This window comes from Fusarium odoratissimum, assembly GCF_000260195.1.
Source record: "Fusarium odoratissimum NRRL 54006 unplaced genomic scaffold supercont1.54, whole genome shotgun sequence".
NCBI classification, from domain to species: domain Eukaryota; kingdom Fungi; phylum Ascomycota; class Sordariomycetes; order Hypocreales; family Nectriaceae; genus Fusarium; species Fusarium odoratissimum.
In genome coordinates this window covers 23,492-48,070 of record NW_022158734.1, presented here as the reverse complement: position 1 = coordinate 48,070, position 24,579 = coordinate 23,492, and the positions used below count along the sequence as shown (strand labels likewise).

General features: G+C 45.7%; 7 protein-coding genes across 7 annotated transcripts; 4 read left to right on the top strand and 3 right to left on the bottom strand.

Annotated features, from left to right (window-relative positions):
- Positions 1-2,383: 2,383 nt before the first annotated feature.
- Positions 2,384-4,579, top strand: FOIG_15535 (uncharacterized protein; the record flags this gene model as incomplete). Its single annotated transcript, XM_031216899.1, has 4 exons — positions 2,384-2,409; positions 3,364-3,607; positions 3,731-3,829; positions 3,890-4,579. 4 exons carry the CDS (start codon positions 2,384-2,386, stop codon positions 4,577-4,579), a joined length of 1,059 nt encoding a protein of 352 aa, XP_031053338.1.
- Positions 4,580-4,988: 409 nt separating this feature from the next.
- On the top strand, positions 4,989-7,724 carry FOIG_15534 (uncharacterized protein). Its single transcript, XM_031216898.1, has one exon. The coding sequence runs from the start codon at positions 5,055-5,057 to the stop codon at positions 7,644-7,646; it is 2,592 nt and encodes an 863-aa protein (XP_031053337.1). The 5' UTR covers positions 4,989-5,054; the 3' UTR covers positions 7,647-7,724.
- A 1,468-nt stretch (positions 7,725-9,192) lies between these two features.
- Positions 9,193-13,310, top strand: FOIG_15533 (uncharacterized protein; the record flags this gene model as incomplete). The annotated part of the gene is made up of 3 exons (XM_031216897.1): positions 9,193-9,634; positions 10,223-11,350; positions 12,034-13,310. 3 exons carry the CDS (start codon positions 9,193-9,195, stop codon positions 13,308-13,310), a joined length of 2,847 nt encoding a protein of 948 aa, XP_031053336.1.
- Positions 13,311-15,119: 1,809 nt separating this feature from the next.
- Positions 15,120-15,847, bottom strand: FOIG_15532 (uncharacterized protein; the record flags this gene model as incomplete). Its single annotated transcript, XM_031216896.1, has 2 exons — positions 15,120-15,249; positions 15,294-15,847. The coding sequence occupies 2 exons, from the start codon at positions 15,845-15,847 to the stop codon at positions 15,120-15,122; spliced, it is 684 nt and encodes a 227-aa protein (XP_031053335.1).
- Positions 15,848-16,934: 1,087 nt separating this feature from the next.
- FOIG_15531 (uncharacterized protein) lies at positions 16,935-18,375 on the bottom strand (the record flags this gene model as incomplete). Its single annotated transcript, XM_031216895.1, has 3 exons — positions 16,935-17,569; positions 17,623-18,238; positions 18,337-18,375. 3 exons carry the CDS (start codon positions 18,373-18,375, stop codon positions 16,935-16,937), a joined length of 1,290 nt encoding a protein of 429 aa, XP_031053334.1.
- Positions 18,376-19,108: 733 nt separating this feature from the next.
- Positions 19,109-20,073, top strand: FOIG_15530 (uncharacterized protein; the record flags this gene model as incomplete). Its single annotated transcript, XM_031216894.1, has 5 exons — positions 19,109-19,176; positions 19,224-19,285; positions 19,342-19,543; positions 19,592-19,646; positions 19,696-20,073. The coding sequence occupies 5 exons, from the start codon at positions 19,109-19,111 to the stop codon at positions 20,071-20,073; spliced, it is 765 nt and encodes a 254-aa protein (XP_031053333.1).
- Positions 20,074-20,938: 865 nt separating this feature from the next.
- Positions 20,939-24,417, bottom strand: FOIG_15529 (uncharacterized protein; the record flags this gene model as incomplete). The annotated part of the gene is made up of 4 exons (XM_031216893.1): positions 20,939-20,998; positions 21,087-21,917; positions 21,974-22,325; positions 23,660-24,417. 4 exons carry the CDS (start codon positions 24,415-24,417, stop codon positions 20,939-20,941), a joined length of 2,001 nt encoding a protein of 666 aa, XP_031053332.1.
- Between the last annotated feature and the right edge of the window lie 162 nt (positions 24,418-24,579).

Below are 24,579 nucleotides of genomic sequence, written 5' to 3'. Positions count from 1 at the left end.
GTGTTAGTTTATTAGCTTCTCCTGACTATAAGAAGTAAATTTGATAAGGGAAGGACGTTGTAATGATGTGGACCCAGTTTATATAAGGTGATCATATGCAGGGGAAGACACAACAAAGCCATCGAGAATCTTACCTGGAATTGTGTCATATTGGAGACCTGAAAGAAATTATCGAGGCCATCCTGAGTATTCCAATTGGCCATGTTGACGCCACAGTAACACTTTGATTTGACACCAATCCTGATAAATCCGCCGAGGGAACGATTAATAAGTATTGTGAATTAGCCCAAGTTGCCAAATTATCAAGTGGCTGCATTGACGATTTATTTAGACTTCGAAAATAATGCCACCTCTCTTTCATAGGTAGGCCCAGACAAAAGGTTGTCATCCACGTCATCTTCTCAATAGTGGGGTATCATATATTTTTCTAGGCAGTTGCCGATAAATATTAATTAATCGTATGTCCCTGGCACAAGCTGTTCCTTAATTCAAACTCGGTTATCGGCCCATTTATTCTGAGCGTTTGTAATTGACAGTAAACATAAGAGCGGGCCACCAGTATTGGTAAAAGATAACAGAACTTTATATCTCATTTTATTAGACCGTTAAAAATACCATTTTCCTCTTAATATTTATTATTAGTATTTTAGTAGTTAGGTTAGATAATAGAGAAACACTTTACTAGTAGTATATGCAATACAGGACACTATATAGTTCTGTTAAGCCTGTTTAAAACAGATTCTGATAAATTGTAACATACCTGTTACGACCCTCGCGGTTACGTGAACCCCAAAAAAATTCTCCATCTTACTCACCAATCAGGATAGGACAAAATGATTCCTTTTCGGTCCCTCATGTTCGACTAACCATGTAAGGAACGAAATACCAGAACATCGGTCTGGGACCGAACTACAGTTATCTCAGTCCTCCAAGGAAGTCTCACCCGGTACCTTCCACGACCAAGTATAAAACATATATTCGTTAACACTTTTGTAGATCTTAGATTACCAGCTATTAATAAAACATTCCTTTATATTAATTAAGCCTAATACGTATTAAATCTACCATTTAGAGACGTGATACTTCGACAACGCTCAGTTTACGCCCTACGCAAACTGCCAATAATAAGCCTAGCACGGCTCAGTTTAACACAATTGGACCCAACCTCACAATACCTTTCGAGGGTTCCTGGACTGAAAGTTCACCTCATCTTACCTCGGAAATGCTCAGAGTGCTCCAAAAGTAGTAATTCTAAAGTGGATAGGTTCGAGTCATGCCATACGCTACTTTGTGGCTATTTACTTTATGGTCTTAAAATACATGCAGATGTAGTCCATAATCAACGAAAGGTCGCGGTTTAATTACTTAACATTTATCACACACCTGGGTTCTGTAGCTTAACTGAACGTATTGCTACTTTACAGAAGAACTGAACTAAAGCTCTTAAAATATGCAAGATTGCGTGGCGTTATGTGGTGAATTTTTAGTGGACTTTCTTTGTATTTTCTGGCTAATACTTATTTTCAATGAACATTTATGATCCTCCCAATTCGATCATTACTTACACTATTGATAGTTGTGCAGTGATCAGTACGCTTCAATACAATACAAAATACAAAGAAAAGAAAGGGGCTGATATAGAGTAAATTCAGTAAATACAACTGCAATTCATGAAAGTTTGTAACCATAGCTTTAGAAGCTTCTCCTGGAACAAGGCTGGCTTAGCAACTCTTGGTCATGAATCGGGTGATCATACCGAGTCATGTATAGACTCCTCACTTCCATGAAAATCACCAACCTATTTTTGACGCATGTAGAGGATTGCGGGCATTTTTGGCAGCCTGATTCTAACGAACTTCGAAGTTTTGCAAGTGGAACACTTGGTATTTTGTCGCTCTTCGTCTCTAGGTACATCCTTTGAAGTGGAAGACATTAGCATCTCGCGACAATCATAATGAGTCATGCAGTCCGAGCCTTCCGGAGCCTACTCGCCAGAAGCTCGCCAAGCGAATTACCAAGCTTCTCGTCGACTCAACTCTAGACAGCATGATACCGAAACCCGATGGCGAGCTATTGCGCTTGCCACTTGGTCAGTCTAGGCGGATCCCACCCCTGCGATTCAGCACAACCGAAACATTGAACCAAAACTATATCCTCAGCGAGAGAGAGGATAATGCGAAAAGAAGAACAGAAGAACTCGTCAACTGCAAGTTTCGGCTCACTCTCTCCCCTCCCAACTTGACACAATCTCTTGGACCGTCTTCTCTTTTTAATAAAATCTATTGGTATTTAGATATTGTAATTAAGCTAGTTAAGATTAGGTCAAGAGAAAGCTACTAATTCGAGCTTGGGTTTGAGCCCGTTCCGTATGAAAACAGTCTGCATGTTTCACAAGTGCACAGTGTATCCGTCAGTGGCTTGGAAAAGCATCCCATAGTGGCGTGTAGCATCCGTGCTCTGATGAACCAACGGAAAAAAAACCGGAGGTGGTGGGTTGAGGGTAACGACCCACTTAGTGATGTCTCAGAACCATACAAAACCTTGCAGTGCCAGCTGCTCTTGGTATGGCTCCACTACCTCTTCTTTGAAGCCCGATGCGGAGTGGATTTGATCTATTTAAGATCTGCCCCACTCCCTCGTCCAAAATTCTGACAGATCGTCCGAGTCCCGTATCAACCAAGGACCGCCATGCGCCGTGACACGCGTTGCTGACGTGGTATCTAAGGCTCACACACTCCAGCATGAAGTTGGCCGCTCCCGCTCAGCCGCTCATGATAGAATCATAACATCTGTCTTGTTGTTGACACGAGTAAAAACTAAGAAGCGCTCGTTAAGTGAGTGGTGATATTATCCCCTGAGTCGATGAATAAATTATTGTTCTTATCGCAACATGGTGGATAGGATATTCTAGTTGCAAATTTGTGCCACCGTTGTTGATTGTTGTTAATAATGTTGTCTTGTATCTTTTTTATTGCATCACACTGGCCTCTTTTAAACAGATGCCTATATCTCAAGATTCCTTTGGTCTTCCACGGATGATTAAGCGGAAGAGAGTACCCAGATAGACAAAAGAGAATCTTAATAGCGTGTAGCACTTCAGCGATCATAATGCCTTGAGTTATTCATTCAGCTAGTATTCCCTTGCAATGGTGATTTTTAAAGAGAAAGAAAATTTGTTAATCAAATAGTCAAGAAAAATGCCGTTCCATGCAATTCAATCTATTAATTACCAGGCGTAGAGATTAAACCTAGTTACTTAGAAGGGCTACTGAAAGGCTTTAGCTATCTGGTACGAAAACTCGCGATATAAGTCAAATCCTTAGGGTGCGATGCCTTGGGCTAGCGCAACATCTCTGTAAAAAGTTCGGTTTTAATAGAGCATGCTATCATTGGCGGCGGCCTTCAAGCTGGTTCTGTCCACTTGGCAACGTACCTCGTGTCACAATTCCTGACAGGTTGGGCTATCGGCGGGCTCGTCATACTTGTGCCTCTTTGGCAGAGTGAGGTTGCGCCTCCTCATGTTCGTGGCCTCCTCGTTGGTTTTCACCGTGTTTCGATCTTGGTTGGATACTCATCGTCTGCTTGGGTCGGATTCGGCTTCTACTTCGTGAATGCGGACGGGGCTCAGTGGCGTCCTCCTTTGGCCATACAGTGCTTACCTTCTCTTATCCTCGCTTGTGGTGTCTACTTCATTCCTGAGTGTCCCTGATGGCTCATCGATAACGATCAGCATGAAAGAGCTGAGGCTGTTTTGCGGCGTATCTACGGAGACTCCAGTGATCCCGACAACCATGCAGCTCGGGCTGAATTTGCTCAGATTCGCGCTCAGGTAGAACTTGAGCGTCACTTGCCACCCTCTTGGGCTTCCCTCCTCACCGTGCCTTGTTAGCGGAAAAGGGCCTTGATTGGTTTCACCACTATTCTTGCTGGCCAACTTACAGGAACTACCGTCATCAACAACTACGGACCTTCCCTGTATGCAGCTCTCGGACATGGTGCTTCTGCTAGTCTCGCACTCTCGGCTGGATGGTTGCCCGAAGGACTTGTCTGCAACGCCATCAATGCCGTCCTCCTTGACTACGCCGGAAGAAAATGGCTGATGGTTACCGGCCTTATAGGTTGCGCCATTTTGCTTCTTGGTGTAAGCATTATGGTTGCTCTTTATGGGGGCACGACAAATAAGGGTGGTAATTCGGCTGGTGTCTTCTTCTTGTATCTGCACCTCACCTTCTATGCCACCTGCGTGGATGCCTCCACTTATGTGTGCGGCTCTGAGATCTGGCCTACCCATCTTCGAGGGAAGGGATTTGCGATATCCTGTGCCGGTCTTTTCGCTGGCTCTCTTACCCTTCTCGAGGCTGCACCGACTGCCTTTCAAACCATTGGTTGGAGATTTTATTTGATCATGATGGCGTTAACACTTATTTGTGCCATCATATTCGCCCTATTCTTTCCTGAGACCAAGGGAATGACCCTTGAGGAGATTTCAGCTCTTTTTGACAATGAAGTTGCTATCGAGGCCTCGAGTGATACCAAGACTTTGTCCAGTAGCAGCGGCAAGAAAAAGGTGAAGGTTTAGCTTTTTGTGTACCGGAGTCTCTTATACAATTATAACCGGACTTGAGATGTGTTTTTTTTTCAATTGGGTTGTATTTTGATCTCTTCACATTAATTTTAAATTCTCTCTGAATAATTCGATAGCTATGTACAATCGAGCACCCCAGCTCTTGATAGCCTTCACAACAGAGTTTCACAGTTATTTGTTGCACCGCGGCTAGCACGGATCTACATATTACCGCCGTAGTTAGCTGTTAGTGGAGATATGGGTACTTCACCTACCAATGTAAGACTGCGCACGTCTGATAATCAATCATGTTCTGGCGGATAAATCCCCGACTGGTTAATCCACTTTCGGCGTAACCCCCATAGTCAGAACATAAGTTGTAGGTTCCCCCGCATCGACTGTCTGGCTTTCTTCAGAGGAAACACTTTGTTGGACATCTAGAAACCTTCATTGACTGTTCTCACCAAATATCTTCTCTCCCGCAGTGATCATGTTCCGTCAAATCCACTTGGATAAAGGCTGGAAGTTCAAGCAAGCCAGTTCTCTGAACGATGGCACGGCTTCGTCCTTCCTACCCGTCGCGCAATTTCCAACTGTCGCTCATATTGATCTTTTGCATCACGCGTTGGTCCCTGATCCCTATATCGACATCAATGAACTGAAGTGTCTTTGGGTCAATGATGCGGACTGGACATATCGTACCGAGATCCTTCCACTCGATCTGAAACCGTCTGAAAAGGCAGAGCTTGTCTTTGAGGGCCTTGATACAGTGGTTGACGTGTATCTGAATGATTCGCATATCTTGTTCAGCAACAATATGCATAGGTCTCATCGTATCGACGTCACCGACATGCTACGGGGTAGAGAGGGACCATCTGTTCTTGAGCTCAGGTTCAAAGCTGCCCCAGAATATGGCCGTTCTGAACGTCAGCGGATTGGATACAAGACGACAAAGGTTGGAAGAGGTGTCAACTTTGGCGGGTCTGAGAGACTCTTCGTCAGGAAGGCTCAGTACCATTGGGGTTGGGACTGGGGACCAGCCATGAACACCTGCGGTCCCTGGAAGCCCATATACTTAGAAGTCTACGAGTCACGAATCTGCGATCTCCGGGTTACCCAAGATGTTGCTCCAGATCTCTCTTCTGTGGACATTAAAGTCGAAGCGCACTTGGAGGGTCACAACAGTATCAATGAGGTTCAGGTTCAGTTACTGGACGTTGAAACAGGGGCCATTGTGGTGGATGATAAAGCATCGAAATCGACTAAAGGGGCTCTATCCTTTACGATCAAGCTCAACAAACCGAAGCTGTGGTACCCGTTCTTGTATGGAGAGCAAAACCTCTATCTCCTCCAAGTCAGCATTCCAAATCACACTGTGAGTAGAAAGTTGGGTATCAGACGGTTGCGCCTACTGCAACACCCGCTCAAGGATCAGCCAGGGACGTCATTCATCTTTGAAGTCAACAACATTCGTCTCTTCAGTGGCGGTTCTTGTTGGATACCCGCGGATTTCATGCTGCCGCGAGTGTCCAAGGAAACCTACGAGAAATGGATCACTCTTGCCAAGGCAGGAAATCAGTCTATGATTCGTGTCTGGGGAGGTGGGATTGTTGAGAGCGATGACTTTTATGATATATGTGACCGTGAAGGCATCATGGTCTGGCAAGACTTCTTATACGCATGCGGCAACTACCCTGGTTCGCCAGATTTCGTTGCCAATGTCAAGATCGAAGCGGAGCAACAAGTACAGCGTGTTGGTCACCATCCCTCTCTTGTCCTGTGGTGCGGGAATAATGAGGATTACATGTGCGCAGACGGAGATCGTTGCTGGGAGGTTGACTACAGTGACACGACTGGTCCATGGGATAAGACCACATTTCCAGCACGCGAGATTTATGAACGCACTCTCCCTTCCGTCATCAAAGCATCAGGAACTGACGTCCCGTATTGGATTAGCTCTCCTTATGGTGGAAGCTTCTCCAACGACACAACGGTTGGTGACACACATTGTTGGGATGTCTGGCATGGCAAGCTATCACCATACCAGGACTACAAGGCCTACACGTCCCGCTTCATCTCGGAATTTGGCTTCGAGTCAGCTCCCAGTCTCCAGACTCTTCACCGAGCTATCACGTCTCCCAAAGAGCGCCATGGACAGTCGAGGACTTTTGACGTCCACGACAAAGGTCCCGGTCATCAAAGACGGTACCCAATGTACATGGGTGAGAACTATCGCTTTCGAATGAATCCTCTCAGGGATTTTGTATACTGCACGCAGTTCCTTCAAGCCGAGGCGATGGCGTATGCTTATAACTGTTGGCGACGTGAGTTCCGAGGGCCTGGGGAAGAGAACTGCGCTGGCGTCTTGGTCTGGCAGCTAAACGACATCTGGCCTGGTATTAGCTGGGCCCTCGTTGATGTTGACATGAATCCCAAACCAGCATACTACATCACTAAGCGAGCATTGGACAAGATGGTTGTTGGAATGGAACGAGTCGTCACCGAGAAGCCGCCTTATATCACCACTGGTTATCTCGATAAGAAGCACAAGGTCGACATCTGGGCTGTCAATGGCCATCTCCATGAGATGAGAGTCACGTTGGAGGTGAAGGCGTTTGATATTCAAAGTGGAAAGTCAATCGGATGGACACGCTCGGACGAGTCGAAGGAATATGCTTTAAAAGGAAACCGTTCAACTGAACTTTTGGCTGGGCTGGAGATTCCAAACCCAGATGAAACAGTGTTGGTTGCATATCTACGAGACATCTCATCTGGAGAACAAGTGGCAAGATGGGTGAGCTGGCCGGAGCCTCTCAAGTATGTGCACATGTCTTCTGATCTGAAGGTCAATACGGAAATAGTGGACGATGGATCAGCAGTCATTGTGAGAGCCAATGCACCAGTCAAGGGAGTTGTGTTAAGTGCATCCAGCAGCGATGGCAAGAACTTGGTCTTTGACAACAACTTCATCGATCTGGTGCCAGACGAAGAGGTGAGGATCGGGGTAACCGGCCTCCTGGGTGATCGTGTTGATGTTAGGTTTCTTTACGACTGGGAGCTCGAGCCGGGATTTGAGTTGTAATACTACCTCTTTGGGATAAGTTATTGGAGACCTATTACATCATATCGTTAACCCACATTGACAGGGTTTGCTAGGTAGCTAGAGTAATATAAGCCTGATGGTTAAGGTTGAAACTGGCTTCGCAGCTTGTTAGTTTTTGACTCCAAGAGTCAGTGAGTCCATTCATCCCGATCATAATACATACTCAGACAGCCACAATTCAGTCTAGACCGGCTGTATTGAATCTGGGTACTGGCCGTCCCCTCCCGCCCCCACATGCTCTATATAGCTGCGTCTAAAACTGTAACTATTGCTTATTATTAGAACGCCGTGGCTAGCTGTGCTTCCAGAAAGAGGGAAATAATTTACCTATGGGCGGTTTGCTAAAACAGGCCAGATCTAGAACACGTCAAGCGAGACAGCCTAGGGGCTTTTAGTCACGGAACTGAAACCTATTCGCTGAGGGGTTCAGCCTTACTAGAATGCCAGAAGCATACCTATTTGCAAAAGATATGGGTCAGAGAAAGCGGGAAGTAGTGTATAAGAATCAATACCTGCCACATCAGTGAAAGCTTATATTATGCAATAAGTAATATTGCCAAGATCAGGCTGCATCACAGCAATGATTTATACAGGGCCGATATGCTCTTTGCGTTATTTCTTTTCTCTTATCTCGTAAGTATACCAGTTCCATTATGGCTTATTAAAATGTCACTGTTGGTCACAAAAGTGCATCAAAACAAACGAAAGTGGAAGCGGCTGCATATTCTCGACCGACATTGACAGGGAGATAACAAGCCGAGAGTAAGCAACAGGGGCTTAAACTTGCAGCTATCCCTGTAATTCGCCGCCTGAGCCTCAGAATCCATCAAGCGGCTTCTTAATAGAGCGGCCGGCATAGCGGGGTAATAAGATAATGGGACCGATAGCAGGCAATAAGCTCGATGATTGGGGGCAGATGAACGCATCTGTATGCCAGTTGTCGCTTGCCTCCTGTTAGTTGTGATAATATTCAATGCTTGAAGTCAATGGTAGGCAGCTGAAAAGCGAGTCTCGCGATAATAGACATTCTAGTCGAGATCAGCAGGCCCGGTGTAGATCTTTTAGCAGGCGGTGCAAGGGGATACTAGCTTTATGATGCGATACCAGAAGGCTCTATTATCGCTGCCACCGGTCAAAAAGGACGGCCCGGCCCGGCCTGCCTTAGCGAGGAAGTTGAACCGAATACTAATTAGGGCCAAGACAGCAGGAAGCGAAGGCAATGCTCTATTTCTTTGGATCCCAGATAACAAGCGTCCACTAGGCCGTCGAATTGCTGATGACCGGGTCATGTGTTCATTCTATTCTGGGGGCTGACTGTCAGACTGTTATGGCCCGGTCGGTGTAATCTTGGTAAGTCATTGCCGATTGTGATTGGCGGTCCTGGTGGTGGGGTAGGAAAAGTCAAGATAAGCAGGCTATCCTGCTCCATCCCTCATTATTTGATTTTCTCGTCTGGCTTTCTTTGTACAGCATTAAATCGGCAAATTGTCCTACTCTGACTACGATCACGTCCCAGCGCGCGAACATGACGCTGTGCAATCTTTGCAGGACAATCCCCTTGGATACACTTCCTACGGTTCCTCAAGACATTAAATGTGGATATATGACCGGGTATCCATATATCCAATACTTCCGTGACTGGCGTTTGGAGGATAAAGGTTTCTTGCATTACCAAAGTCTCGATGCTTTACAAGGATCCGCATCGGATTTACACTGTGTTCTCTGCAATCTTATTCTAGAACAAGTGCTTCGGTGCCAAGCAGAGCTTGAGAAACTCAAGCCGAGCTGGGAACTGTATGGGGCATATAAGTATGCATGGCCGCTCTGGGAGTTCTGGCTAGTCAAGCCTGCCTCTGGGAGAGATGGCTTTTGGGTTATGACATTCACGGATGAACTAGGATTCAAGGGTGAAGTAAGGAGAGGTGAGGCAAGACTGGTTGCAGCCATTGGTCTCTGCGTTAAAGATGGTATGGTTGCCCAATCCAACCACAGATGACCAGCGTTGATAATATTAGGTAACCCACTGGAGGGAATTATTCGCGGTCGTCCAATTGAAAAACAGAGAGGAACACCGATAGCACTCGGAAGAGTGTGCAATTGGCTAAAAGACTGTGACAAACACTCTCACTGCAGCCCAACAGAAACTTTCTTGCCGACCCGTGTTATTGATGTTGGCGACGAATTCAACAGTCCTTATGTTAAGCTACGCGAAACGCAGAAATACGATGCGGGACGATATGTGGCATTGAGGTATCTGAGTCCATAATCTTAAGGCATATAGGAAGAATTATGCTAATATATAATATAAAGCTATTGTTGGGGGAACGTGCCACAATTCACAACTACCAAGTCTACACTTCAAGATCGAAAGGATAGTATCATGGTATCTAATCTACCGAAAACACATCAAGATGCCATACAGATTACCCAAAGGCTTAGAGTGAGATATCTATGGATAGACAGTATTTGTATATGCCAGGGTGATAAGGAAGACTGGGAGCGAGAATCAGCCAAGATGCTTTCAGTCTATGCTAACTCATATCTAACTATTGCAGCATCTAATGGCACTGATAGCTCTGAAGGATTATTCAGTGAGATACCAACAAGAAAATACGTTCAGATTGATCTAGTGTTTGGGGACCTACAAGGTCAAGTTTTAGCCTTCAGCCTTCCGCTCCGAGAAGAGGCATTCAGCACCGAGTGTTTGATGGAAGACAAACATCCAAGCTTTCCCACCTTTGTGGACTATATAACCTTGCCTAAAGAACCGCTCTCAGGACGCGGTTGGACTTTACAGGAGCGCGTTTTGTCTCATAGAACCCTTCATTACAGCAATCAACAAATGCTATTCGAATGCAATGAAGCATTTCTCGGGGAGGATGGCTTGTTCTTGCGAGCTAGATTCGAAACTGTCCATCAAAAGAGGAACGAAAGAGAAGCCACAGCAATTGATCAGGAAAGCAAGCATTCTATCTACAAAGACGCGTTATTGAAGTCATGGTATAGACTGGTTCAGCTATATGGAAAACGGCATCTCTCAATACCATCGGACAAACTTCCTGCTATATCAGGTCTTGCCAGCATCTTTGCAGAGCGGCTGGATGACCAGTACCTGGCTGGCCTTTGGCGATCGGACCTCGTCGTGGGGTTGTGTTGGCAAGGTCTAAAATACGGACGCAGACGCGTGAGAGAGTATAGGGCCCCTTCTTGGTCATGGGCATCGGTAGATGGAGATGTTTCACCAGGCATTCCATATACGTATAAGATATTGGCGAAGATAATGGATGTCGAAGTTACACTCAAAGGCGCAAATCCCTATGGCGAGGTCCTGGAAGGAAAGATCAAGATCTGTGCGCCGATGAAACGTCTATATCTGACTCGAAGAGGATCGACGCAACAGGCTGAATTTGAACTACGTACGAAAAACGCTCAGACTGGACGTATAAGTTGCTGCTTTGACTCTATTGAGTTCACTGAAGACCTTTTCAAGGAAGCAGGGGGGATACCCGAGAATATTCGAGCGAGGGAGCTTTTTGCTTTACTTCTTATAGAAACACCAGGCTTCAGCGATGGGCAGTTACCATTCTGGGGCTTGGTTATTGAAAGGATTCAGGAAAAGGAAGAGTATCAGAGAGTCGGGAACATTAGGACTTCCAGGAAAGCATTAAGAGAAGAGCTTAAAGGTAAAGGACAGGATCAAGCTCGGTTGATTACACTTATATAAGCGCGAAGTATATGCCAGAGAGAGTCGGAACAACCGAGACTGGGAACTCGATCCGGGATTTGAGTTGTGATACTACCTCATTGGGATCCATTACAACGTCTAGTCATACTCCGTTGTTGGGATTGGTTGGCCAGAGTAACATAGGGTCCAATACCAATACGACCTCTTTTCTCTTCTCGTATAAAACTTATCTAGTGCAGTGTTCCATCTGGCAATAGGCAATACCGTTGCTAGAGAAGCACATGGTCTAGCAATATATGTATGTTTTTAAAGTGCAATGGTCATGGCCGAAAACAAGGCTTTAACGTATAGCTTATACTTTTCCTGTATATTGGTCTAATTTACCAACTTCAAGGCTTCATATTTTAAGATAAGCTTTACGCTACAGGTCTTAGTTGCAAAAAGCACAGTGGCGGTCAGGTAACCTAAAAGTCCAGTACCTCACTAGAAGAGTAGCGCTAGGCAAACGACAGGGCACCCCTTGACACGATCGTCGATTCAGAGAATTAGGCGGTCTGAGCAGATCGAATGTTCCTCGAAAACGCAAAGACCTCAAAAGCAGGTCGTCTCATCAGCAACTAATATGTCTTCTATCCATCAAATAAATCTCGTTCTTTTAGATGAACATGCACTCTGACCTAGATGGACTGGGAAAACATTACTCGTCTATGATGGTCCCCCCAAGACTCCGAGGCTGCTGTGATAGCTGCACCAGAAGCAAGCTCAAGTGCAGCGGCGAAATGCCTTGTTGTCAACGATGTCGGAGACGAGGCCTGGACTGCATTTACAGCAAAGCTCGCCGTGCTGGGCGTCCACGTCTCAAGCCCAAGCCAAGTAAAGCATCTATCCTATCCTCTGTTGATCAGAAACCACAAACCGATATCGCGAGTTACAGCGACCAACCTTTCAACAGTCTTCAAAGTTCAAACGACGACCTCGTTCTGCCATCACTTCCAGATCTTGTTTATTATTCGCCACACTGTCAGGATATCGCATTATTGACGCAAGATCCTTGGACTTCAACGCCATGTCTCAGCTCAGATGTCACACAGCCGTCAAGCGTCTGCGGTTTAGATGACTTGATGCTGCAGGATGTTCTGTTGATTAACGCCGACGGCTTTAGTTCGACGTCACCTAGGAGTTTGCAGCAAGAGTGGAGTCAAGAAAGCGCTTTGCACAGCGATGGCCTAGGAGATGCCCGTCCAAAACATGATTTAAGCGGCGAGGGGACACTCTGTCATAGCTCCACGAGCCCACTGGGGCTCTACACTATCACAGGCCTGGACACAGATGATACCAGTAGCCATCTGACAGAGGTCGATATGGAGATTAACTCCATCATGGCCACTATCGCGGACATCGCCAAACAACCAATGGGATCGCATCATCTCCGCGACGAACTATGCACAACATGCTGGCCGCAGCTCTTGAGCAAATCCCAACTGCTCATGTATATCGCTGGGTCAGAGAACTCATCTCTCTTACGTCTGGATGCAGTACTACAAGTCTCGTGGACAGTCGAGCAGGTACAGAAACGGATTTCAGGATGTCCTACCTGCATGTCTCGGAGTATGGAGTTGTCTAGCATGCTTGCTCTGTTGTATGACTGGATCTCATCTCAGATTTCATATGCTCTTGAGAATCCTGCGGTTATCCAGAGTTGTCGTCTGACGATCGGTAACTCAGTCCTGACAGGGCAAAACGGCATTATCGGCACATACGAACTCGTTAGATACAGGATCATGAGAGCCATTCATGTAATAGAGAGCATAAATAACACGAATGCGACAATGGGGGAAGGGAATTCTGGCCATCTATACCAAGTGGTCAGACTTATGCTTGAAGTAGCTAAGAGTCGATTGGAAGCCATGTCAGGAATGATAGACCTTTTAGAAAGCGAGCAGTTCTGCAGTATATAAGAGTAAGATAAAATCTAGTGGTTTGGAGAGAGCGTTCTTGTGGACAGAATTCAACGGACTGTTCTTTCCTGTCTGTAATGCAAATCCGCGTGAGATAAAAGGACTAGATAGAAGAAATGTGTATATTGGTTGCCCTGATTATATGCCTGTCCCCTCTATGTGGTCATATCTGTCCAGAAGTGTCCTATCCACCTTTAGAAGTATGGGAAATGTAAAGATGTTCTTGCTACCATAATCTTCACACGGTCCATAGCCAGTTCTATTTCCTGGTCAAATCGCTGAGGGTGATGAACAGACCCTATTGTCCCGGACCTGCGCTTCATACCAATCCACCGAAGATTCTGTCCAATTCTTATAGCTGCGTCTCTGATAAGCCTTCTTGCGATGACTGTACTCTCACTATCATCGAGGATAATACTTCCAAATACGAATTTCTCTTTTGTGGATTCCTCAGGCGCCTTCGGACTATCATCTGACCGGTCAGACGATAGGCAGCTGTTGTCAGGTGTTTGAGTCCTTGTCGCTGGAGTATAGACTCGTTGTTCTGCTTCGAGGAGCAGCAGAATGTCTTTCAAAGCCAAGAGCGCATTTTCGATTGTCCGAGCATCGTTTGAGCATTGAGCACATGCTCGAATTGCAACCAATAATGTCGTTATTTTTGTATCGAGATTCATAACAGAACCAAGACTGCTCTTCTCAGACCGAGGGTGGTCAATTGCAGGAAAAGAAGTGCCGCTGTGGCATATGCAGGCTGGTTCATTGGACCTTTTTTGCTGGTACTTAAACATCGGGCTACAAGGTTGCTTGTTTGTTGGCCAGAGCTTTGACGATGTTTACAAAAGAGAATAAGAGCAATTCTCCCACGAGATGCGGTTTTTATTATTGCAAGAGATGAATCATATAAGTAAAATCCAGCTTAGATAAAATTGATCAACGCGACAGGCATGAACAGTTTTGCTTTTATAGATAGCACTTTGACTTGATAGTGACAGGGCTGTCTCGCTTCGTTTGATTGAGCCTATTATTATCGTCGCCCGCTTGCAGGAAGCCTGACTCAGTTGGCTCGGTGATGGGGACCCGGCAATCACATAAACTTCAGAGACTACGAGCCATCCCAGACTTGGTGAAAGTATAATAAACTATTTATAAACTCTATATACTTCTGAAGGAAGTGGAAAGATCTATATGCAATAATATCTATAAACTAAATAGACTCAGATTTATCTCGTCCACCACTTTTGGCTCGTCAAAGTCAGAATTCCAAAAATTGAGGTCCAACTCAAAACCCCCAACTGAAACATCCCCGCGAGCCAGGAAAGAACCAAGCGCCACACCAGCCTACCACTTGTGTGATAGATTTGTAGCCCGCCAACATCAGAAACATATTCCGTATCTTTTTCTCGAAGGGCATCTGGAATAAGCATGAAGCTCCTCCAAACTGTCAGGATCGAGATCTCCAATAATATCCAAAGCGCATGTCTGGGGTATAGAATCACACATCTCAGCAACGTGTAGGTGACCAAGAGCATCAGTGGCCCTTTCAGCCAGATGCATGCCACGTTGATAAATGGATATATGCTTCCTGTGCCGTCTTTTGTGATAAATGGTTCGTCTTCCTGTTTTTCTTTGTCCACGAATTCCAAAGACTGAACGCGTCTCGGCCGCATTGCAAGCCATAGTCTCAATGTCTTCTGCACTGTTAAAGCCGGATATCCCATGCAGAGAAAGGTATAGTTTGTACGTTCCCATCGAGAAAACATCAACAACGCCTTTTCAAGAGTTTCAGGAGCCATTGTATGAACAACAGCGTTACTCTGATAAACCGTTCTCCAACCGTCGCAGAGAATGCGGTATGCTAGCTCCATATCTTCGCCATGCTTCAAAGGTGAGCCAAGGAAGGTGCTTACACATAGCCTGTCGATATGAGATTGGACTGCATCTGCACGAAATGCCGAGAAGGCCCCCGGGAGAATCGTGACAAACCCCTCAGCTGATAAAGCGGAGCGAGGCAGGTTACCGATATGGTCGAAGACGATGTCAAGTAGACGCGGCAAAAGGCTCCTGAATGAGAAAATGCTGTGGCTCGAGATGTTCAAGACAGCCAGATGTCCAGCTACAGCACCGATCGAAGGATCCCTCATCAGAGGGCTCACGATGTTGCGAAGTGCACCCTTCTCCACGACGCTATCTGAGTCAAGGGAGATGATGATACTTCCGAGTGCAGTAGCGAATCCCGACTGAATGGCTTTCCTCTTGCCCATGTTGACGGCATGTTGTAAGAGTCGAAGTGTTATACCGCAAGTGGAGACTGAGCCTGCAGCCTTGTTTACATGTTCCCATGTATCATCAGTAGAGCCATCATCGATAACAATCAACTCAGTCCTGTCTTTAGGATAGTCTGAGAGTTCGATAGACTTGATTGAGTTTTTAACGAACTCGGACTCGTTGTAGACTGGTATAACGATGCTGATGAAGGGTAGCTTGTCATCTTTTGAGGGAGGTTGCACAGGCTCATATCTGATCCATCGCCAGACCATGTGCACGTACTCGATTTTATAGAAGACAGCGATAAGTTGAAGTATTATTGCGGGCAGCCCAATAAAGATTGGAGGTGGACTTGGCCATGGTATAAAGGATAGTAGAAGCAATCCAAATATGTTCAAGATGCCAAACAAATGGCGAAGTTGAGAGTCTGTCATTTTAGGGTGCCAAAGGTTGCTTTTTTAGTTTCAATTTAAAGGCATAGACAATGAGCCGAACTAAATCTAGAATAATTAAGCCCTGAAGCTAAAGGAGTGGCAGTAAACGTTGATTTTGTTGCATTTAGCTTGTGGCAAAAATTGCCCGAGTGTTTGGTAAGTTTACCGGTGAAGCTTAAATTTTGTGAAGTCCATCAGTTACTCCAACGACTTTACCGTCGGGTCTTTTTTCATTGGTCGCGAAAAGATAGTGAATGTAAAAAGGTGTTGAGATCAAATGTCAGAGCCTTCATAGGCTCACCTCAAGTTGAGAATTTGCCGAGGCCCTACATAGCCATCGGGCTTCCCGCTCTAATGTAACGTAGAAAGAGGAGCTCGGAATACGACGCAAAGGTCCATCGGTCTGGTCTCTATGAGGCCGATGGAAACTTCGTGACAAGGTCTTGGCTATCGAGCTCAACACGAGGACTATACACTCATGCAGGAGTTTCACACCGCTTCTTTCAGTGAGCATGTCTTTGCAAGCCGAAACCAACTCTCATAATAATCATGTTTGACGACATGACTGATGTCATTCACATAATAGGCGGTGACGAAGAAGGGTGCGAATTTACTGGATCAACGTAGGCTTTCGTCAGGTTGTTGAGTCCAACAGCCCAAAATAGTTACAAGTGTTCCTTCAAGCTTGTGGATGACACCAATGCCGAAAACCACTTAATTTCTTACAACTACATGAATAATATCACCCAGGAAGCAATCAAAGGCAGGTTCAAAGTAGTTATACATATTCATGTATATATATATATATACATTTCGCTCGGATTCGAATCACTTTGCATGCATGCATGTTATTAATATTGCTCTATCCAGGCACCACAAGAGTATGCAACACCAACTATACAAGACATACATGCTTCAAACTGCATTAGACAAGCGACGAGCCCTTGATTTCCTCCTGTCGTATGTAGGCAACAAATTGAGAGGTGAACCGTTCAGCTGCTGCGTCAACGTATCTCGTCCAGATCTCAGCAAGTCCGTATAAAATCCCAAGCCAAGCCGGTAGGCAGAATAGTAGCCACGTATTACCTGCGTATTCAAGCTTTGGAGACGCGCCTTCTGGTTGCTGAATCTGTAGATTGGGTGGTATAGCAGTTCCATACACCATCCATGTGAGTAACCATCTTAGTAGCGTGCCATGGAGAAGGTACACCGCGAAGGATCGCTTCCCAAGCCATACCAAGACACGGTGGGATAGAATGTCCGTATACCCAGGGAGTAGGGCTCCGCCAATTGTTAAAAGGCAGAACCCGAAGGAAGATGCAAATTTCGGAAATTCGGAGTCCTTGGGGACAATTGCTGATAGGATCTGATCTTGCCAGCGCGACCAGGAAGCCAGTTCAATGCGGCTTTCAGGGAACGATGCGATGAAGAGGCCGACTCCCACAGACAAGAAACCGAGAAAAGGGATGTACCGAGACTTGCTCCATGAGATGCGCTGAGACACTCGAGAGTTGTGCAAATCATTCATGAAGACACCCCACCAGAATTGCATAAGATACGCTACAGATTTGTCAGCCATGTCCGCAGCAGCGCATTTGAAGAAGACTACTTACGTCTCCCGCAAGCCCAAAAGTAGGCCCATAGAAGTAACGACGCACCCATTCTGAACTTTACCTGCATCTTTGCAGTCGCAGTGATGAACAGCAGCACGAACATTCCGCCTTTGAAGAGTTCGAAGAGCGTGCCCTGGTGAACGTCGTACTTATTCCCGGCTCCGGTCCAGGTGTTGAAGATATTGATAAAAAGCTGTCTGACTGCTAAAGATATCGGTAACTTGTCTTGGACTGTTTGAGTCAGATAATAGCTATCGGTCATCTTCGCAGCCTGGAAGAGGCCCAGTTGTGTCGCAGTCCATGCCAAAGCTGTTGCGATGGCACTTGGATATAATAGTCGTGGAAGCCGCCGAAGCGCAGACTTGGAAACGCAACTCCAGCCTGCTTCATAATTGCCCCGTCGAAAGAGCGCCAACGGCTTCAATGCACATACATAGCCTGTGACGTAGATGAATATGATGACACCCAGTCGGCCTTGGATCATGATCCGAAGAAATGGAAGTTGGAGCAGTCTTGGTCTCAATCCTTCGCCAGAGACTGGAGAGTAGAGATCAAGATCAAAGGCACGTGTAACATGGGCGATCCAAACCAGCGTTGACGCAATGCCACGGAGTCCCTAGATACCGGTTAGCTGGTAGTCATAATATCACGCTCAGCAAACAAAGCTGCTTGATACGCTGTCTATAATTTTCTCGGCTTTATTTATTAACATACCTCAATCCACTGGATGTGTCCTTCTTGTCTGGAAGTCATATTTACTTAATACTGCATATGAAATAAGGAGATACAGAATCCTGCTACCGCCCTGTTACTGATATAATGTTAGGTTATATGAGAAATCAATTGTCTACAGACGACAGCCACCATTTAACGGGAAATTTCCCGATTCTCCTACTATCAGTCACTCGATGTAAGTGCTTTGGTAATGAGGCGGCTACTTGGTCAATTTGCCCGAGAGGATATCCTAGTTGTCTCTACCATATTCTCCACATGGGATTACCGCTATGTTACCTTGGAAAAATATTGCCCGAGGGCCAAAGTTAAGAGTTTACCAAACGTCACTTCTTGTTACATTGCTACCAGGAACTAGGTTCATGCACGGACAAGCACACGTTTCTTACTCCACTACTTAGCGTTTGGTAGTCTGAACTCCGGGCGCTCGTACAGACATCAAGGCAATGATGTGACAAAGGTGACATCGGGACTACCGGACTGATGTGATATTGAAAGCTTGTTTTCGAGCGGTGAAAGATGTTCTCTTACAGCAGGTTCCGAAGCGTTGCCGTGAGCCGAGTGACGCTACCTCGGGTGGAATGCTCGGAAGATTGTATGCCACTTGCAAGGCGAAGATCTACAGCAGGTCTTGTGACTATACAGATTTATACAGAGGTAGGTATGCTAGTACAATTCGTATCCCGAAATTTTGCTAGACTCTTTTCGCCTTTAGTTTTCTCATCTACTCACGCCACAAAAGCCAACTTAAGCCATGTCCAGCTTACAACCAGCTCATAAAGGGATCTTGATTCTATTCGGAATCGCCCTAGTTTTCTTCTAGTAAGGTGCTCAGACTCGTGAGTCTGGGAGTTTCTAATCTTTTCCAGCTTCCAGAAAAGCTCATACTATGGCTCATCCTTCACCTTGAATCAACGCACAAAGGTACACAGTAAGTCAAACTTAGCGCCTGTCGCAACAATGAAAGCCCTCGATTAATCTCTGTAGGACGATGTGTTACACCACGAACCATCGCCCTCACATATGATGATAATCCCAATGAGGGGATATACGACCTCCTGTCGCTCTTGAAGAGCTATAACGCAACAGCGACATTCTTTCCAAATGCCCCGCACCATTACAATACGTTGAAACTGGATAAATACATCCATGATGCACATGCAGCTGGGCATCAAATTGGAATCCATACGTCAGTTTCGCTAAGACCTGTGCAATTTGTTAGGCTAATGCTCCTCAGGTGGGACCATATCAACCTAGATAATGTTGGCCAGAAAGAAGCGTTGGATAATATTGTATGCTATTTATATCTTACCCTTATTCTTAGATGCTAACAGCTTGCAGGAGAAGATGAATGCATGGTTGCATGATGTAATTGGATCGCGATCCAGTTTCGTCAGGCCCCCCTATGGCGCATGTGAAATTGACTGCAGGATGGCCTTGACTGGTGGTGGGTATAGCATTATACAGTGGAATATGGACACATTGGACTGGATCTTCGGAACAGACGACAAGTTTGAGTCCAGCATTGAGATTATCAAGCATTGGGTAGGCAATCAGCCCGAAATCGACAAGGACGACTATGCAGGACCTATAGTCTTGATGCATGGCCGATACCATACAAGCGCCACAGTCGTAACGCAACATCTATTGGATCTCTTTACCTCTAAGGGTTTCAAATTTGTGTCGGTTTCGGAATGTCTGGGCTTTGATAGAAGTTAGATTAATAGAATTGTCTCTCCTGGATGTTTGACATCACGGTGGGAACATGTTATAATATCTAGTGATCTGCCAACTAACTTGTATTCCATTCAAGAGCCATCATGGCAGTATGTTCGTTCCGTCTGTTTCCCATGGGATGCCACAAGAAGGGGGCAAGTCTTCGGACTGGATCTTCGGCGAGTTCCAGGCAGGACTCCAGCCGCAGCATGCACGCGCTGGACCATGGTACAACGCAGAGTCAAATAAGTTTCCACCTATCTCCTTAGAGGCCATAAGACTCCAATCTGTAACCCGCCCGACCCTAACCCTGTCATCACGCAAGTATAAGCAGGGTACTGATAGCTTTAATTTTCAACCTTTTATAGCCAAACTGCTATATAATTTATAGTAATTCAATTAATAGATACATCCCTAGATCCTTGTTAAAGATAAAAGATTAATTCGTATAATAATATTATAACCTTTGCAATTATATTATATATACCTTATAATTTTCCTACTGCCTAATTAAAAGTTTTTAACTTATTCTTTTAGAATAAATTAATTAAAAAAGGATTAAGATATTAAATATTCATTTTTAATATAAATATATTATTATATCCTTTTATTTATCTTTTGTAAACTTATTTATTATTATTAATTTTTTTAAATATATTTTAATAACTATTTTCTACTCGACCCTTAAATTTAATAAAGATGTTCACCATCCCCCCAACCCTATCCCTACTTGCATCACAGATAAGCTCGTCATCTAAGCTTTCTCTGAGAGTCCAAAATGACATAGGTGTCGACAATTTGGTCCAATACTCAAGGGACAGTTGCCCAAACACCTCAGAATTGTGTGACTCATCAACCAGAAGTAGGATTATGGCAGACGGTCTCCAAGCTCTGCAAACAACATGTACATGACCTGGACCTCGCGAAACTACCGGTACATCACTTGTCAGCGCGGCTCCGTGATTCATCGTCTAGTAGCCAAGGGATTAACGAGATTAATGAATTAGAAGTCTTACCGTATCAGGATCTGTGAATACCCCAATTTGATCAGCATGATCAATAGTCGCGTTGGCCCCTAAATTCCAATAAATTCCCTTAAGATTAGCAGGAGCAGCTGCGGCGAGCCGGGCCGTAAAACTTCCATGATTCACGGGTCCGGTACTCGGGCCATCCATCGATCTGGTATTAACAATGCCATCGTTGTGCTGGAACTCCTGTAATGTAATACCTGGCAACGTGGTGCCTCGCCCTCCCATGGCGTAGGCAGGGTACATTATAAGTGGGAGCATGTCTTGCCGGGGTATTTGTGAGCCGGGTCGGGGAATTTGAGAGAAGTACTGCATAATCTGGAGGTGGCGGTTTGCCACGTCGGTAATCCATGTCAATGCCGCATAAAGTGACGGAAGTACCCCGAGCCGAGTTCCAAGTGGTTGAAACGGAGCTGCAACACGTCCCCATACCCCTAGCGGATTCCAGACTTGATTTAATGGAAATAATGCCAGGAAACCATTGATATCTTGAGTTGTAAGAGTATCCTTCGGGAATGGGCGAGTTGCACAGAAAGACATAGTGAAGTAATAGATATTGGGTGAAGGAGTGGGGGCGAATGCGTTAAGGTTGCCTATTCCTGAAATACTGTTATCGTAGAGTCCATTATGTAGCCCAGTCCACCATGTGGTAATGTCGGGCGCGATCCGCGCACGCATTTGGCTGTAGGTCTCTCCTGGGTTACGCGAAAACCCCCAGTGATCAAGGTGGAGGTCGTAAATCCTATCTTGCCTCGATTCGTATGAGCACGATGTGATGAAGTCTATAAGTGGATTTAAGCCACGAGGGGGAAGGAGATCCTGCCAAGGACTTAGTTGCTATCTAGCATCGATAATATCCTGACCGGATAACTTACATTCACGACGTCTGTCACAGTTGTGCCTTTATGGGGTGTGCCTAGAGTGACCACGGATTTGACCCAGCTCCGACGGTCAACGCCCCGAAATTGTGGAAAGTTTGGACCTTTCGCTCCAGATAATAGCTCGATCAGATATCTGATAGTTGTGCCGCCCTGCGAATGACAGATAAAGTTGACCCTATTTGCAGCACTCCATTGCCAGTCGGCCGGAAGGGGGCCGTAAACCACTGATCGGGGGGTTTGAGCGTCTCTAAGCAACAGCGGATGCGGGGATGGATGCCCAAGTCCGAAATCTACTGGAATAAAAGTCCCAGGTGCCCCGGGTGGTGTCCCGGGTAGGGCAAATCCACTATTCAAGTTAGCCTCAAGATTTGCGCGGCAATACAGAGGTATATCACCCTGGACTAGTGAGCTGAGCGAAGATCTCACAAGCCCGTTCTCTGTTGGTAGAGATCGGTCCAATTCGAACCACAATGACGACGTAGCCCAGTTGAGACAAAATCAACGGGAGATTCTCGAATCCGCCGAAATAATTCACCGTTCCTAGGAGGGGCCGTCCCCATCCACTGAATCCAGGAACTTATAAGACATTGCGTTAGTCATACTATATCTCCTTCGAATATTGTTGGATGGATGTTACCTAAAACTATTGGGCAGTCCCTTTTGAGCGGGCCTGATAACATGGACCGAATATTAATAACTTCATTCTGCAATTCGAGGATACCCTCATTTTCAGGGTCAACAGTATGCATTGTCGGATCCATCTTGACAAGAGTAATGGCTCGGTGTCTCTTTAGCCGGTGATGCGCTTAGTAGATTCTGTTGTCCTTGGCTTGAGGGTTTCTTTGCCTATAATGCCTCTATTAACTGAAGTTGGGTTCTTTATAAATGCAGTCTGTGGCTAGAGGTTAGCGCACTTCCATGTGGCCCTGTCCTGTTAAGTCGTGGACAGCTGGCCTAATTATATGCCTGAAAAAAGGCCACTATGTGCCCTTAATAGAGGAAAGTATCCCGAACGCCAATAAGATAATAAATGTCCTCAACGTGGGTTTGAATGATAGAAGCTTGATTCGAAAATTCGTCATTGTGGCTTGCAATACGAAACAATGAAACTATCCGTATCCTTGGACTGCTCGGCAAACTCCGTCGACTTATCTATGCGAGCATTGATTAGACATCGGCCACTACAACGTTGTGCTTACACACCTGCAGAGTTGGCGCTAGTCGAGCTTGGATTTGGCCTCTTGATCTCAACACGAAGAATGGGATGTAGGGATTGGCAATAGGAAAAATAATAGTAGGAGATGATTTGAAGAACGTGACCATTAGTCAGAGGATGCACAACGCAGCCGACGAGGATTGAGATATTCTCTCCTTAGACATTAATTAAATCTAAAGTGGTTTGCGTTAAATGGGCGCAAGTTATCGGATATTGAATCTAAGGACGGTAAGTGCCGTGTTATATTCCCCTTAAGTAAGATAGGCCTAAATATACCTATATAATATAACTTGTCACCACAGCCTCCCGGGCTTTCACTCCCTGGAGTGGTATCTACCATTTCAAACTTGCCATCTAGGCCCATTAACTCCTTCAAGTCAGTCCCTGCAATCGTGTTGGTCGCCGAAGCAACTATCCCGTCGCAATGCGTGATAAGAATGTCAATCAGCTCGCCTATCACATACCCAGTAAGACTACCTAGTAGCCCACCAATGACGTTGCCCACCACCGGGGCAGGAGTGTCGAGTAAGCCACCAAGCCATGTTCCAACCGCAGCTATCGTACCAGCTAACCCAGCTTTCCCAGCTATCTCCGCCTCGATCGCCTGCCCTGCTTTCTCGCCCGCAATTTGCGCCCCTTTTGTAGTAAGATCCCGTCCCATCGATTCGACTTTGCTCTTGACACCTGAATCTCCACTATTCATAATCATATATACGAACAGAGCAATCTCCTCTTCTGCCAACGGGATATTCTCAAGTACAATGTTGGGATACGTGAAGCCGACTCCGTGATCACCTAATTCTTTGGTTACTGTCACAGGATCTCGACCGAATATGCTAATCGAGGCTGTAACAAATAGTGTGTCTGAGACTCGAGAGCGAGTGCTCATACATTGAATCTGGTCTATGGAAAAGTTGTAGACCGAATTCATGCTGACAGAGATGGACTCAGGGGTACTTCGCCAGAAAATTTTGCCGTTTTGGAACTTGAAAAACGTCCCTGGTGCGGTGTTGATAGGTTGCTCGTCGTGAACCGGAAAGCCAAGGGAACCCAGCGGCCCTCCTAATGAATTGTACTTGTCATTTATAGAAGTACTTAGAGCAAAAGCTCCCAAGTTTGGTAGCCAGTACATAGCTCCATGTTGGAAAGATTGCCAGCAGCCGGGCCCAACTCCCTGTTCTGGACTTGTTAGGTATCCCAGCCAACTTAGCTCGGCGTCCATTTGATGCTATTTATTTCTGATGTCGCCATAAATCTCCCATGCTTTGGTTTCTATTGTCCAGTAGACTGCTTCGACCCGGAAGTTGTTAAAGCGCCCCTCCCGTCTCTGGTTGTGGTTTCGTCAGTTAGAGGACAACCAAGGAGTCTGGGACCTCCAACGATT

Bases quoted from the DNA above. Each gene is read 5' to 3' on its own strand.
- FOIG_15534 (XM_031216898.1), top strand. From the start codon at position 5,055: ATGTTCCGTCAAATCCACTTGGATAAAGGCTGGAAGTTCAAGCAAGCC.